Source organism: Leiobunum rupestre, chromosome 1 (genome assembly GCF_980474605.1).
Source record: "Leiobunum rupestre chromosome 1, qqLeiRupe1.1.hap1, whole genome shotgun sequence".
In the NCBI taxonomy this organism is placed as follows: domain Eukaryota; kingdom Metazoa; phylum Arthropoda; class Arachnida; order Opiliones; family Sclerosomatidae; genus Leiobunum; species Leiobunum rupestre.
The window spans coordinates 6,056,521-6,072,719 of record NC_143384.1 but is presented as its reverse complement, the minus strand read 5'-3'; the positions used below and the strand labels follow the sequence as shown (position 1 = coordinate 6,072,719).

The following is a 16,199-nucleotide window of genomic DNA, read 5'->3' as shown; positions in this document are numbered from 1 at the left end:
ATCAAATAATAATCAGCTAGGCTAATACCCAAGGCAACATACCTTAGACCTAAGTCACCAAGCGACTGTTAAAGCCCTTAATTCATGTGACCGGGTTACAATGCGTATAGGAGGGTAGTGGCAAGCCCTTCAAGCCATTCGAGCCAACAGCTCCCTACATTAACTATTACCGTTAACCTCAACAAGTTTTTATGGAAGGGGAAACCGAAGAACTCGGGGAAAAACCCCTTGAACCAGTGGGGAGAGAACTTGCAAACTTAACGCAGAAGGAGTTGTTCCGAGTTTTCACCCAGTGCCACAAGCTGGGATTGAACCCGGCTCCTCTTGCTGAGAGGCGAAAGTGAAAGCCGGCAATGAAAGGGATGTTTTATAAATTTGGTTTTACTAATTTACAGAGGGAAATTAAAAGTAAATAAAGTTACCTGAAAGAAAAAAGCTTTCAATACTTTTAAAGGTATATTATCTTTTTAATGAAAGATATAAAATACTTTTATTAAATTTTATAATCTTAAATGTTATAAATTTATCCTTATCGATAAATATTGCTTTTGTTCGAGAGGTTTTCATCAAGTGTTGGATCGCCGTTAAATAACTCTTTTTATCAATGGATGTCACTAGCGTCGAAATCAGAAAGCAGTACTTGTAGGTACCCCTCGCGTTCATTGGATCGTTTCTAAATTTGTAAATTTCCTGAATTTATTAAATTTAACATTATATTAAACACGGGATACAAATAAATAAAGTAAAATTCAATAAAGTGTAAAAGTCTAATTATAATAATCTACAATGGCTCTCTGATGACGTTTTCATTTCGCTATTTTGTATTTTAGCTTCCTTTGCCATTAATAGATGGCACCACGCTCTCCAATAAAAATATATTTTTTAAAACAAAATCGGTTTGATTTCTCATCTCTAAAAACCGTGGCCTTTTCATAAAACAAGGGCAAGTTAGTGGCGACAGTTGCTATTATCAACGGTTTTAAACTGGTATCAGTATAAGATAAGAATAATGAAGTTCTACTGATTGTTTAATAAAAAGTTTTTATTTAATAAAATAGGACGACTAGTTTCGCCGACCCGTAGCGGCAAACCACTACAAGCGTCTCTCGGAATAAATCGCGTGTTAACATGCTACAAAAAGGCTTTTCCAACCCTTAAACTAGTTGTAACTATTGTTTCAAATATCGTATGCCTGCGATTTTGTTTAACTGTTCTACATTCGCTAATATCTATCGAATGACACCAACGAAAACCCTGTGCTCCTTCAGGGAAAGTAACTTCACCGCTTGGGGTCGCAACTAAAAACTTTTGGTGCCGCGTCACTTTCCATTATTTGCTTATTTTAAAAGAAAATTATATTATTTGTAACAGACCATTTTTTAATTTTTGCCAAAATTTGGGCTTTTTGAAAGAGCGTGTTGCGGTAGTGTAACTCTGAATATAATCCTGGGGTTTTTTTGTGAAGAGTTATCGAGTCCATAGTGGTTAAATGTTTGTTTCAATACAAAATTTAAACTTTTAATTCATAAAATATTGCTACATTTTCGCAAGAAAATCATAATTTGGTTAGAACAAACTTTTTCATGAACTCAAAATTCATTGGAAATAAACTCATTTTAATCTTATCAGGCTTTACCTGTATCAGATAAAATATATATTCCGAAATGTTCGTCTCTCTCTTAATCAGTTACGGTTGAGGATTGAAGAGCGCCAAAAGGTAAGTTTTTTCGTCGTTAACAAAGCTTTTTTTTTTCAGTTTGGTATTTCGGGTCTATAAATATATTATTAAATATTTAAATTCCATTCTAATTTCCGATATGGCATTTGAAATATTTTGTTTTGTAAATTCGACTTTTATAAATGATAGAACCCCTTCTGAGCACATGAAACGAGTTATAGGTTTGATTAACCACATACCTACCGAGTCGAAAATTTGGGTGTTAAAAGTGTCACAGAATTTCGTGCTTTGTACAAGTTTTTCCTTCCTTGGTTGATCAAATCTGATTAAATTTGATGTCTGTAGTTTGGCTGTATTAAATTTAATCCGATTAAATTTAATGTCTGTAGCTTCGGCTGTATTAAATTTATTCCGATTAAATTCAATGTCTCTAGCTTTGGCTGTATTAAATTTAATCCGATTAAATTTTTAACCTTGATTACTTCTGCACTTTGCGAAGGAATTGAACTGCCCATCGAATCGCACGTGGTTATCGTTTCTTCCCTTCGATATAGTTGCGCGCCCTTTTCCCGCCAAAACCTAAAGATAGATTATCAGAGATTAGCATTTATGGATCGAAATGTTTCAAACTTCAAAGCGCGCGCAATTGTCTGGGTTAAAAGCAGCACAGATGTCGGACGGAGGAAACAAAGAAACCTTGTGAATAGTGAGCGAAGTAGCTTACAATCCTAACTAATTCTGTTTTTAAAGCTATTTTAGTCGAGGCGGGTAATATTTTCTCCGACTTATATAAACGTTATGGTAATGAGGAAATAAGATTTAAACCACTTAGTGTACAATAAAAGTTTTTATTAGAAAAACGACGACTAGTTTCGTTTCCCATTCGGGAACTTCATCAGGTCTGGCGCACGCGTGCCAAGTGCATCAATATATATACAGCCACAGAAAAATTAATTTGTAAAAAATGTAAAGAATGTAAACAATAGATAATGAAAAAATACAAATTAATAAAAATTAAAATTTAAAAAATTAAAAAAGCTAGTAAGTTACAGACAGGGTGTATATAACACGAGCGTTGATATAGAAAGCTTACGATACTGGAGATAATTTAACAGTATAGTATAGCTAGGTTGAGTTTCAATGATCAGACAATCCACAATTGTTTTTTAATTCATTTAATAAATTTTAAAATATTCAAAAACGTTATGGTACTAGAGTATTTTTAATACTATTTTTAATGCTATTATAGTCGAGTCGGGTAATATTTTCGCCGACTAACAATAACGTTATGGTACTAGAGTATTTTTAATACTGTTTTTAAAGCTGTTATAGACTAGGCGGGTAATATTTTCGTTGACTAATAAAAACGTTATGGTACTAAAGTATTTTTAAAGCTATTATAGTCGAGTCGGGTAATATTTTCGTTGACTAACAATAAAGTTATGTTACTAGAGTATTTTTAATACGGGTTTTAAAGCTATTATAGTCGAGGCGGGTAATATTTTCTCCGACCAACAATAACGTTATGGTACTAGAGAATTTTTAATACTATTTTTAAAGCTGTTATAGTCGAGGCCCGTAATATTTTCGCCGACCAACAATATCGTTATGGTACTAGAGTATTTTTAATACTGTTTTTAAAGCTATTATAATCGAATTGGGTAATATTTTCTCCGACCAACAATAACGTTATGGTACTAGAGTATTTTTAATACGGTTTTTAAAGCTATTATAATCGAATCGGGTAATATTTTCTCCGACGAACAATAACGTTATGGTACTAGAGTACTTTTAATACTGTTTTTAAAGCTATTATAGTCGAGGCGGGTAATATTTTCTCTGACCAACAATAACGTTATGGTACTAGAGTATTTTTAATACTGTTTTAAGGCTATTATAGTCGAGGCGGGTAATATTTTCTCCGACCAACAATAACGTTATGGTACTAGAGTATTTTTAATACTATTTTTAAAGCTATTATAGTCGAGTCGGGTTATATCTTCGCTGACTAACTAGAGTATTTTTCCTAGCGTAATGGATAAGTTAAGAAAGAAAAAGCTTGGATTAAATATTTTTTTACGTAATAGATCAATTCAAAATTCCGTTTTTTGAATCTGCTGTTTAATAGGCTATTTTATTTCTTTCACCCTAACATTGCGCGCAAAATGAGAACGTCCGATTACGGCATTTTACATTTATTTCTGGTTATCTTGCTGTTTCATTTATGATTGGGGTTTTTAAACAAAATAAATGAAGCTTTTCCAAAATTTGGCTCCCTTTCAAATCTAGAATTCATGTGTTTGCCTTCCAAAAGAACAAAATAAATTTATATCAACGCTGTTTTCACAATAAGAAAGTGTCGTTGCTTATCCGCTAAGAAATGCCACGACTCAGCTATAGTTGAATGAAAGACCGTTTCTTTAAAGTTCCCCCTACGTGGTGAAAAATGATGGGTCGGTTACCAGATTCGTGGGCTAGACAAAGAAGACAACTGAAATCCAAACTTCAGATAAGCCAAGTCAATTAGGCTGGACTTTTACTTAACAAACACAATTTTACCCAATTCCCGGTCTTTATTTTTCAAAATAGAAAAACGGCGTTATGGCGAGTGTTTATGAAAAAGCTCATTGCTAGGCCTAAAATATTTATTTCGCATCGATGTAAAAATCTCCGTTAGGCCTAAGACACGTTTTCACCTCGACGCTCTCACCATCTGCCGTTTTTGCCTTTTAGAAACCCAGATAATAGCTTTTACGTCCATGGTCAATGCATAGTTTGCATAATCCATAGCGAATGGGTTTTATTGAAGCGTCTATTTGTTTGTTTAGATCACTCTAATAGATTTCATAAAATGAATTTTATGTAAAGTTTCTGAGATTTAACCAGAAATCTACCTATAAACTTAACTGTAATCCAGAAATCAACTCTTGATCGTTATGATTTGGTCCAATTTAATTTGATTACTGGTAAAGGAATTATTAAAATCCTCTTCCCTGTTAAACTTAAAAATACTCCTACATGTAGAGTGGGTAATACTTCGCTAAGATCACCCTTTATTCTTCAAAGGCCCTACACCCTCGATAGAAAAGAAACACCGTTGAAATGATTTGCATAAGCCCTCGTTAAAGAAACGGCAAGCTATTTGCCCTCAGGGATATGACTTTATTTTATGTCCATTTTCCGATCTTACTGAACTCAACACAATTTGCATAGTGTAATTGTAATAACGTTGACTCTCATACCTGGTAATAGTATCCAATGTGATACATTTTGAATTGAAATTTCGACCCAAAACGAATTTTGCTCTGCCCAATTTTGGAATTATTTTGTAATCAAATTGGATGAACGGACATTTATACATCACAAATATCTACGAATTGCACAATAGCTGTGCTATCGCTAGATATTTTCTGGATAAACGTTTGGAAAACACAGAAAAATACTTTTTGTGCTATTGGTATAAAAACAGGGCGCCACCTATTTCTATTTATTTTTAATACCAACAAATTTGAGTAGACGGAGCTTAAGTTTTTATATCGCCAAATTGTTTGACTTGTAATATTATCATATGTAACATAATTAGTCATAAGTATGCCTCTGTATATTATTTCCATTGGAAAAATTCAATGAGACCTTGTTTCACGCGGAAAATACAATGAGCGGACCCAAAAATGCAAAAATGCTTATAATCCTTACGCTATTGAAAAGGTTACCATGGAAATGGAATCATGTGATCGCGAGGCACGAGCTAAACTTCACATGGGCAAAGCCAGAAACGCGCGAAGAATTCTCACTAACTTCCGTTTCCCACCAGTAAAGTTGATGACGCGTATTTCGTCACGGAGTTCTAAGTGACGTAATTTACGTCATATCCCGTGAACAAGGCTTCATTAACGAAAATGCTTTTATGGCATACTTATGAGTGATTATGTTACATATGATATTATTGGACATAAGAGTCTGAAAAAGAAAATAATGAAAATAGTTGGAAATCTAGCCTAGTAAGGAGCTTCTCAAAACACGTTTTTTATCAAAGTTTGAGGGCCTACGATGATGAAAATCTGGCCTTAATGAAATGTAACTGTCAGTGGCGGTGCCAGGAATTGTTCCTGGGTATCCACAAGTTTTGAGGCCCCCTTACGAGTGTAAAGGCCCTATTAGGTCTAGGAACTCTGTTACCGATAACTACTGTGTGGATATTTTAATAACATTTTTAATACAATTCTATGGAGTCCGTCCATTTATACGACACATTCTGCAATTATATTTTTTGAAAGCTTATAATTATAAATTATGGAAGCCCCTTATAATCGCGTTTGGAGGCTCCTTTGAATAACACAGGTAGGCACGAGCCTATATGTCCCTATTGCTGTCTAGGGTATAACCATTGAATTGGGAATAGTACTGCTAGAATTACAATTAAGATTTCGGTTGACATGGTTACGCGCGACCTGTTCTGATAAGAGTGTACGAAATTCATCTTTATAATAAGGCGGTAGCGCCATCTATATTTTGTAAAGTTATGTGGCTAAAAATAAATAATTATTAGCTAACTCACCGTAACTTGAGTTAAAAAGGATCGTGTTGACAGAATAAAATTATTTTAAACAACTTCAAAGGTTTGTTTGTTACGAGTAATCATACATTTCAATTTCGCATCAGATTCGCGAAAAAAATTCAATTGCTATATAGTTCCCACTACTAGAGACAGATGCCGCCACGGTAGAATGATAAAGTTGATACAGTCTCCTTATTGAACGAAATTGGTGTTTCCCGCCAACCAGATTTAATTGTACCTCTATATATTCCCAACTCAATAGGTATTACAATCAGATTTTGCACCTTAAGAGTTTTAATAAAAATTTAGAATCGTTAAAAATGTATCATTTTTGGTACACGAGACGTATCCCAGATTTATTCCCGACAGGAGAGCAAAATGATTAAATTTTTAATCTTCACGTTTTACATTTCACCATTAGGACTGAAACTGTCCCTCCGAGTAAATTTCCATTTTTTTGAGATAACCAGGAAGTTTGCTTTAAAATGAATGACCTGGAGACGTTGGAAGCCAGGCGAGAATCGCTGCGAAAAGCGGCGAAGAAAAATATCAGCGCGGTGCAGATTCAGCTGAAACAAAGGAAGCCGGACACGGTCGAGTTGGATTCCTTGCAAACGCTTCTAGAGGAAAAACAGAAGGACATTAAAGAAATGGATCAACAGTATCAAAAGTATCTAGCGTTGGACAAGGACCATCTGCGAAAGGATATGGAAAGTGCCAACGATTTCAACGAAGAGATTACTGCCGCGTTACTTCGCATTCAGAAGTGTCTCGAAGAAAGCGAAAAACGTTCGGAACCAAGAAGCGCACCGGTTAGTTTGAATCAATTTAAACATTTCAATCGGGAACCAAATAATTCTTAAACCAGGACGGGTGTGAACGCAAAACCTTACAGCCCGTTGAGAATCGCTTATTATTAATTTTCGAATCATGTAATTGTATAAATTCATATAAATATAATAGGAAAAAAATGTGTTGGATCACTTTTGGGGGGGGAGGGGGGGGCAACTCGCAATTCTTTTCAAGTAGGTGATCAATTGTTATGTGGAGTTTTTTGAGGTGGTGTGACACTTTCTCAAATTAGTCCGAATAAATTTGTCTAGGGGTTTTATTGAAAAACGTGTCGACATTGTTAAACGCCGAGAACAGAGATTCCATTTTATCATGTGCGAATTTAAACCCCCACAAAATTGAGTGACAGCGTCGACAGCTTGACCGACGGCTCTGACTGTTTTTGAATAGAATATATACAATGAGCATATAAAAAAGAGGTAAGCTACAATACATGAAATTGTCCAGGCGGTCACTCAAGCTGCATCAGAGCTGTTAATTCAGTTATCAGAGATGTGAATCAGTTGCCACTCGTCAAAAAATTAAGTACAGGATAAGAGGGCTGGAAATTCGCTCTGGTCTCGGTCTTTAAGAGTTAACGATTTGTATTTTTATTGACATTAATCGAAACAGTTGGTGCTTGAACGCGATTAGGGAAATCATTTAGCTATATCGTACGATAGGAAGGGTTCTGTTCCACAAGGGGAGTTCGGTGGCTTGGCTCTCCGTGCAGAGAAAAGATTCTTACGTCATAGTAGATTCTGGAGTTGATTGTTTGGCGAGTGATCTTCCAAAAGGTCCTGCAGGATGCATAACGCGAAATACGTCCGCGGAGAAAGTTAGGCGCAATGCGGTTAAAAGTTTGGAACTGGAGTCGAGCTACCGGCCAACATCTTGAGGAGGCGATGGCTCTAGTTGAGGGCAGGGATGAGACCAGCGCAGATAGGGAGAAGTCGAGAAGGCTATGGTCAGTTGGTCACTACGGGGTTTAAAAGAGTTGCACCAAAGCCGGAAAATTTCCATAGAGCTAGTTTGCCGGTGTGGTTTCAGAGGATTGCGAAATACGCAGAAACACCAGTTATAGAGCTAGCCGCTTCATTAAAGTATCGGGGGGTTCGTTAAAAAATGTTTGAATAGTAACGAAACGTTACAGTAGCCAAGTTTATGATATTCAATCAGTAATATTTATTAATTCCCTTGACACTCACATTTTATTTTAAATGAATATCATTTAAACTGACGCCTTGACGTAAACTTCAGTATGAACTTACGTATTAAAAATGAATTATTACCTATTATTTTATAGTCGGCTCGACTCACGAAAAGTTGAAATACTATATTAACGAGCTGACTGATAGTTGCCTTTTTCAGGTAGGCAATTTAAGACAAAACCACCCTGGACTTCTAAAGCTTTAAGTAATTGGGGGTCAGTTGGAAAGAATTTTCTTCTTGGATTGGAAAATGAATTGCCGTGCTCCCTTTAAATTTTGATAAACGAAAACAATAGTTCTTCTTTTAGTTATTATGAAATCAATAATGTAACTGAAATATCTTTTCAGATTATTAATATTCGAACGAATACCGTGCGTGGAAGTAATATAATTGCTCCTACAGGTAAGAAGCTCAACGAGAGCACCAAGATAAAATGCCACTTAAAGAAATATGGAACGAGAACTGTTCTGGGCACAAGCAGAATTCGCGAACTCTTCTAGGCGTTCGTTTTACATTTATTTTTCGAAGGGGTTTGTTAACTTTAAAATGGAGAGGTTAGCTGTAATATCTGGCTGTCACAGTAAGACCATTCGAGGGGGCATTGCTTTAGCTCTCTGGTTCCTACGCTTCTGAGGGAGAGAGTGAAAAGCATTGAAGCGAAACATTTTAATTTAGGATCGGGAACCCAACTGTGCAACCTCAATGTAGGTATCGCCAACCGAGTACTTAAAGTTTCTGGAAAATTACCAGAAAAGCCTTTAGAACAACACCAAACGAGACATATAATATATACACTTCAATTTTGGTTTAAAACTAGGACATTGCTTAGTTTTCAAAGATTTAAACTGGTTGGGACAAATGATGTTCACCGCGTCACTGCTCAGATTTACCGCGCGTACTACTTTTCTTAACCATATAGAATGCTAAAAACACTCTGATTAGGTAGATCTACTAATAAATCAATGATTTTGTCTTAGTAATAGTTGTAGAAACTGGCAATACGTTGAACTTTGCCCCGCAGTTTTGTTTTCTTTCCAAAATAATTTTGAAAAACTCAAAGGTAGTCTACGAAGACACATGTGCCAAGCGATAAATATCACCAATATAGGGAGATGAATATTTATCTCGTGAGAAATATATAACACACTTCTGCTTTAAATTATTTAGTATGATTTAAAATTAGGAAATGCAAAAAACCATTTCACAAAATATTCAAAAATTTCTTATAACAAAAGGTCGCCGAGCATTACCTTACGTAATATTATACACGTATTACTGTGTCTTCATATAACTAAAACACAAAAAAATGCAAAAATTAATATGCAATGTTTCTATGAATAATTTTGCATAACGCCAAATAAAAATTTCTTATTGAAAGTGTAATAAAGAAGTAAATTAAACATTTATTTTTTCTGAATTATAGGTAATGTCAACGCATCTGTGAGATATGGAAGCGTAAGATTTTTATTTAATATACATTTATATAAAAATGTTTAGCACTGGAGGAAATGATTAACCAGAGATAATTTAATTTTTGGTATTTTAGAATCCCCTTAGAATTGTTTTGTTTAAATAGGTGCTTATAGAAACAAACAACATTTTCATGCACGGAATTTCGAATTTGACATATAATACAATTTCTTTGACGAGAAAAGTTAGATTGAATATTGGTATTTGTTATGGAGGAAAGTTTTGAATAATTTTAAATCTTAATATGCTATTCGTGGTAAAAAGTGATCTTAAATTCCTTTCTATTTCTCCTCGATTTTAATTTCCGACTATATCTGAGTTCGAGGAAAATAATGATCCTTGCATTTCACTAATTAATTCTCCGTTCCCTTTTTAGGGTATTGAAGACCAAGCGGAAGCTACTAGTAAAAGTAAGAATCTCAAAACATACTTTCACACAATCTTGTCACGGTTAAAACGCAATAATTATGGTTATTCCCCAACTGTTGTTAATACTGTAAATATAAATGTATCTGGGGCGTAACATTTGATAACTTAAAACTAAATGCCTACATGAATTCAACGGCCTAACTTCTTAAACTTCAATTTTTTTTTAATTTCTAGATATAAATACGAGAACCAAAGAACCAACGAAAACCAAAGAACCAACGAGAACCAAAGAACCAGCGAGCACTTTGGAAGATGTGCAAACGATTGAAAGTAAACGATTATAATTTATTTAAATTTAAAAACTTGTTTCAAGGTCTTCACTAGTCTTTTATATTTAATGCAAAGGCGGAAAAATTATTATCATCATTTGTACCTAAGACCCTATGTAGCTATGTTTTGTTACATAAGTTCTTCAGGGCTAAGTCTTTAAATCAACCTCTTAACTAAAATTCACGATTTTGTATTTGTTAACCAATTAGCGAATTCCTTTAATTATGCATAAACCAAAAAAAAGGAATAAATTCAATAATTCACAAAAATAAAACCTCTAGGTTTTTTTAACTGCTGCCGTTCTGTTGGAAAATACTGAAATCATGCCTAATAAAAATATAAAATACAGGGATAAACCCTTTGGATTAGCATATTTGCGTATTTTCCTGACTATCTGAAAACCAACACAGTAGTAGTTGAGGTAACACAGTTTTCCGCCATGATAAAAAAAAATGAGCTACTATCAAAAGTTGAAACTTAATATTTAATCGGCACTGTTTATTGATTTAAAATTTTCGTATTCATAATTTAGTTGACAAGGACTGGGTGGATGATATGATTATAACTCCAGCCCCTTCTTCTTATCGGAGACCGTATACCAAAAATGAGGTGGGTACGATTCACATTTAGTTGTATTTTGTCCTGAATTTTACAATTCCAAATTTCACGACGCTTCAGATCTAACATTTTGTCACTTATTCATTCAATCCGGCTGAGTAATAGATTTAAATATTTTTGAATCGACGATTTTTTATTCTTTAAGGAAATCACGAATATCAACAAACAATGGGACCATTACTGTAAAACCCTAAATCTCAAACGATAAAGAAACCCCACATAATGTACCTAGGATCTTAGAATCGTGATGTTATTCAGTTTAGAGATCGGCGTAACAGATAAATTAACTGCCAAAATTTCAATTAATCATAAAAATTGCGGTTAACGATTTAATATGGGAAAAAGCCAAAAATAACTGATTATTTGTTGGATAATTTTTGTTTATGGATATTATCCAAATAAACGGTTAATTTTTATCCAAACGCCGACCTCTAATTCAGTTGATTAATTTATCTTATAACAATAAACATTTTTGGAAACGAGGGTAGTAACTTTGTCAATTTGGTCTTTATGTTTAATTAGAAGCTTGAGTGAAAATTTGTTATCATTCTATAATTCTGTAATTCCATTGCCGGGAACAAAAACACTCCAATCATAGCTGCCCTAATCTGGTCTGTGTCTCTGGATCTTTTCTTGACGCATATTCCTCAACAACCATTTTAACAGTTAATGAATTAAGCTGTAGACTATTCAAAACAAATGGGTTAGCCTCCTATTTTTTATTTTCTTTATTTATCGTCCATGGATGAAAATGTCAATTTTCTTCCATTTATCGCAGTGACAAAAACGTAATTTACCAATGATCTTTGACTTTTCAAAAATAATTACGTATTGAAACATTGGGAAAATTCGGTTTTCTCTTATCTCGGATAATTCAATATTTAATTATTTGAAATTTAAAATTGGGCAGCCATTTTCCTATATGGCGGACTGCTTCAAAGTAGGAAAGTAAGGTGTTGCGAGTCAAATTGTTTCTAAGAAACTAATATAACCATTTTAACAGTTAATGATTTAAGCTGTAGAGAAGGCAATTTAAAACAAAAGATTAGCCTCCTATTTTTAATTTTATTTATTTATCGTCCCTGGATTAAAATAGCGATTTTCTTCCATTTTTCGCAGTGACAAAAACGTAATTTACCAATGATCTCTGACTTTTCAACTATAATAACGTATTGAGACATTGGGAAAATAGATTTTCTCTTACCTTGGTTAACTTTATGCAAAACGGCTTTCTGGTGTACCGAAATGTGGTATTTTGTGTACCGGTGCTACTATAAAGTTTGCAAGTGATGAAATTAACACCTCGTACCTCTAAAAAGATTTTTCTTGTCCATTGTAAAACGAATGTCAAATGTTTCATATTCTTTAATCGTCTCGCAGTGTTTCGGAACTGATTTACTGACTTCATTACTGGTTCACTTAATTTAATCAAGTAAGGGCGAGTTTTTGGTGAATTTTGCAAAAATCGTCTCATCTCCTCCCAAAATCATACTCTTATTAAATTAACTGAACCTTAGTCTTTTCATGCCCTAGATCATTAAAATCAGATGATTTTAGATACACACTAGATTATACCTACGATACGAAACAAATGTTCCAAAACTAATTAATTGGTGTTCATAGCTCTATTGTAGATATCCAATTCCAAAAGGAAAATGCGTGATAATCAACAACGTCAATTTTAAACCGGTGCCTAGAGAGGGATCGGAATATGACATCAAAGCATTAAAAGACGTACTTCCACAGCTTCACTTTGAATTTGATATCAAAGATAATCTCACGAAAAAGGTAAAAATATCGTTTTTATAAATCTTTCGATTAACTTAATTCTAAATGTATTTAAAAAAACTCAGTGCCAAACACTAGCGAAAAATTACTGCTCCCTTTTTGATCTGAGGTGAATGTTTTCTTTACTAAGCATTTTAACAAGCCATGGGAAATTTTGAAGACACCAAAAATTGGGGGTTGAAACTTTAACCATCCCAGTCAATGTCCTATTACCATCCTTTCCCCGTTGCAACGCCTCAAATGCTTTGAATTACGCTCTGACGCCAACTGAGTCTTAGTTATCATAACTCGACACCACATGATTAGAACACTCCAACGTAATAAAAATGAGTTAACGGGACATATGCTAAATCAAATTAACGTCCGACATTTATTAATATCGGGCAAAATATTTAAATATCGGTTACTTCATAAGCTGTTCAGAGTTGAAAGTTCCACAGTATGGAGCGTCTTCCTAGCACTTTTAACATTATATTTCTTCACAAATTTCAAGTCACCAGAGAAATAAATAATGGGTATAATATTAAACCAAAGAAATTGAAAAATAAACTCTAGAGCACATTGGCACAAATGAAAGCTATCCGCTAGATTGATAATTTGAAGTTTTTTTCACTATCAAAATGTTCCGTGAACAATCCTGACTTCGCTTCAATAATAATTTCACAAACAAACCTGTTCAAAACTGAATTGCTCATTTTAAATAGGGAATGGAGGTTTTATTGGATTCGTTGTCAAAGAAGAACTACGGTAATTACGACGCTTTCATGGTCATCATACTGTCGCACGGCAATGAAATTGGGCCGTGTGGAATCGACGGCCAGGAATTGCCAGTCAAGAAGATTTACGAGGCTTTCAAATCCTCAAAATGCCCGAGTCTGATTGGAAAGCCCAAAATGTTCTTCATCCAAGCGTGTCGAAGAGGTTCTGTATTGAAATTTATTTCAATATTCGTATAATAGTCAAAAATTAGATATAAATTTAAAGTCTGTTTGAAAAGAACTTCAAAAATATTTGCAGTCAATATTTATAATTTGGCCGCCATCTTTATCGTTAAATAGGCCCACGCTCCAACTTCATAAGAAACCTTTTTGTGTTCTTAAAATTATGTAATAGGCGCTTAAGCAATTTGCTAGAAACTATTTATAAGGGGGAAAACGCGGCGATGGTAAATGTCGTGGAGAAAACCCGTGTTAGGCCTAACGAATACTTTTTGCGTCCTGGTAAAATAACTGCGAGTTAGACGCCACCGAGATTTTTCGATTCGACGGACGCCATCGCGCCGCTTTGGCATCTAAAGAAATTCTTTAGGAAAGCAACGCGAATCTGGTAACTGACCAACTATTTCATTCAGCGTTCCCCTTTTCACAATATCTTTTATTGAAGCACCTAATTAATGTGGGAGGTGCGCGTCTTTTGTAGGATAGCTAACTTTTTCCGATTCATGGTTACGTAAACAACATACCTGATATCGCGACAAGATCATATTAGACAAACCGTAATTATTTGAACTCTGGTAGTAATTCAATATTTCCCTGCAGAAAAAATAGAAAATGATATGGCGGATGACCAACCCATTCAACCGGAAATATGCGACATGCTTTTAGGTTATTCGACAGTGCCAGGCTACGCGTCATATAGAAATAGAGTAAAAGGAAGTTACTATATTCAATTTCTTCGGGAATGCTTAGTTGAGTTAGCTTCCACTAAAGACTTGATTGAAATACTCAACGAAGTCGACAAAAGGGTTCAACACCATTTCATCTCCTATTCTAAGCCTTATACCCAAGTTACTTCGTTCGCTTCTATGGGATTTAACAAAAAGCTATTTTTTTAAAGCTTGTTCTTTTTAAATTGATCAAGGTTGCTTGTTATATGTATAAACCTTGCAGACAATAAATGGAAATATTTAGAAAATCATACAATAAAAAAAAATTAATTTGAAAAGCGTAAATTTTTAGCAGTCATACAAACATTACTATTTAGTTGGGTTTCTTTTTAAATTAGTTGTGAAAAGTCTTATGCCACCTGCTCCCTACTTGACCAATTGACCTTTTCTGACCTATACACTTTCATTTAGAGTTATCGAATATGTTCTACACTTTGTTCATCGACAGTTTTCATCTACCACATTGCGTTAATAAAATAAAAAATTAAAAACCGTGACAAATATCACGATTTTGCTGAAATTTACCGATAACAACGACCTTTCCCGATAGTGTACATCTTGAAAAAAATCGCATTTCTAGGTAATATAGGTTTTGAGCAAAATGCCTGGGCAATCAAATTTAACACCCTGTATACCACCATCAAAGTCGTAGTTAATGAAAAATGGAAGCACCCACATGTACATCGAATATTTTTGCTTTAAAATTAAGTTTTATAAAAGTTTAAGATTTACTTTAGAAAAAAGGAGACGGACTCGGGTCTCCCGCGTGACAAGCAAACACGGCGCTTACAAGACAATCTAAAATTCTTTGCGGATAAATGAGATTTTCATTGAACAAGATTGTTAAATCGAGGCCAAGGGAGGAACGGCTCAATAATATCTTTGATTCTTTGAATTCACAAAGAATATGATGTTGAATTCTGAAACCTAGAAACAGACCATCCAAACATTTTTAGATAATTTGCGTTTTGAAATCAGGGATAATTTGCGTTTTGAAATCAGGGATAATTTGCGTTTTGAAATCAGGGATAATTATGCCATTTTCTATTGAACCAACTTAATTTTTTTGGCTCTTCATTTAGTACGAAACCGATGAAAAGCACTTTTATTTTTAATTAACACGAAGTATTTTTGCATTTATTCAAAATAGGGGTTCCGCAGTAGCGTAGTCTCCATTTTAAATCATACAAACTGTGCTAGAATGTTGGTATATATTTAATACTTTTGTGACCCAAAATCTGTCTTCTATATTGAGATCAGGGTTGTTGATTTTTAGTTTTTTTAATCGATTTGTCGGGGTTTTTATTGATAAAATAATTAAATATTTTATTGATTTTGTTTATTTTTAAATGTGTTATGCCTTTTTGTCTTAACAAATGGAATACAAATGTGAGTGAAACGGTTGCGTAACCTACATTTTAAAATGATTTATTAAAGTATAATTTATTTTGAAAATCAAAATTTTAGATAGTTTGCTCTCAATTAATTTTACAAGATGGTTTGAAAAAATTGCTCTATAGGTTTTGGTTTCGTATATAAAGTCGAAACATCACTTAATTGTGGCTTATATTAATCTAGAACAACTCTAAAAATGCAACGTAATGGAATTTAATACTGCAAGGAGCGAAGCTTAATTAAGTTTCAAAGTCTTGATTTAGTTCCTGAGGTAAAAAATCACA

At 34.1% G+C, this 16,199-nt stretch overlaps 1 protein-coding gene across 1 annotated transcript; it reads left to right on the top strand.

Moving 5' to 3' along the window:
• Nucleotides 1-1,703: 1,703 nt before the first annotated feature.
• Nucleotides 1,704-14,765, top strand: LOC149960485 (caspase-3-like). Its single transcript, XM_090165878.1, has 10 exons — nucleotides 1,704-1,717; nucleotides 6,707-7,048; nucleotides 8,627-8,681; nucleotides 9,703-9,734; nucleotides 10,126-10,159; nucleotides 10,353-10,448; nucleotides 10,981-11,057; nucleotides 12,690-12,854; nucleotides 13,559-13,775; nucleotides 14,393-14,765. Exons 2-10 carry the CDS (start codon nucleotides 6,722-6,724, stop codon nucleotides 14,686-14,688), a joined length of 1,299 nt encoding a protein of 432 aa, XP_090022004.1. The 5' UTR covers nucleotides 1,704-1,717; nucleotides 6,707-6,721; the 3' UTR covers nucleotides 14,689-14,765.
• Nucleotides 14,766-16,199: the final 1,434 nt, after the last annotated feature.

Bases quoted from the DNA above. Each gene is read 5' to 3' on its own strand.
- LOC149960485 (XM_090165878.1), top strand. From the start codon at position 6,722: ATGAATGACCTGGAGACGTTGGAAGCCAGGCGAGAATCGCTGCGAAAA. The intron at 9,735-10,125 runs GTAAGATTTTTA...TTCCCTTTTTAG, and splicing joins CATCTGTGAGATATGGAAGC to GGTATTGAAGACCAAGCGGA. The intron at 10,160-10,352 runs GTAAGAATCTCA...TTTAATTTCTAG, and splicing joins AGCGGAAGCTACTAGTAAAA to ATATAAATACGAGAACCAAA.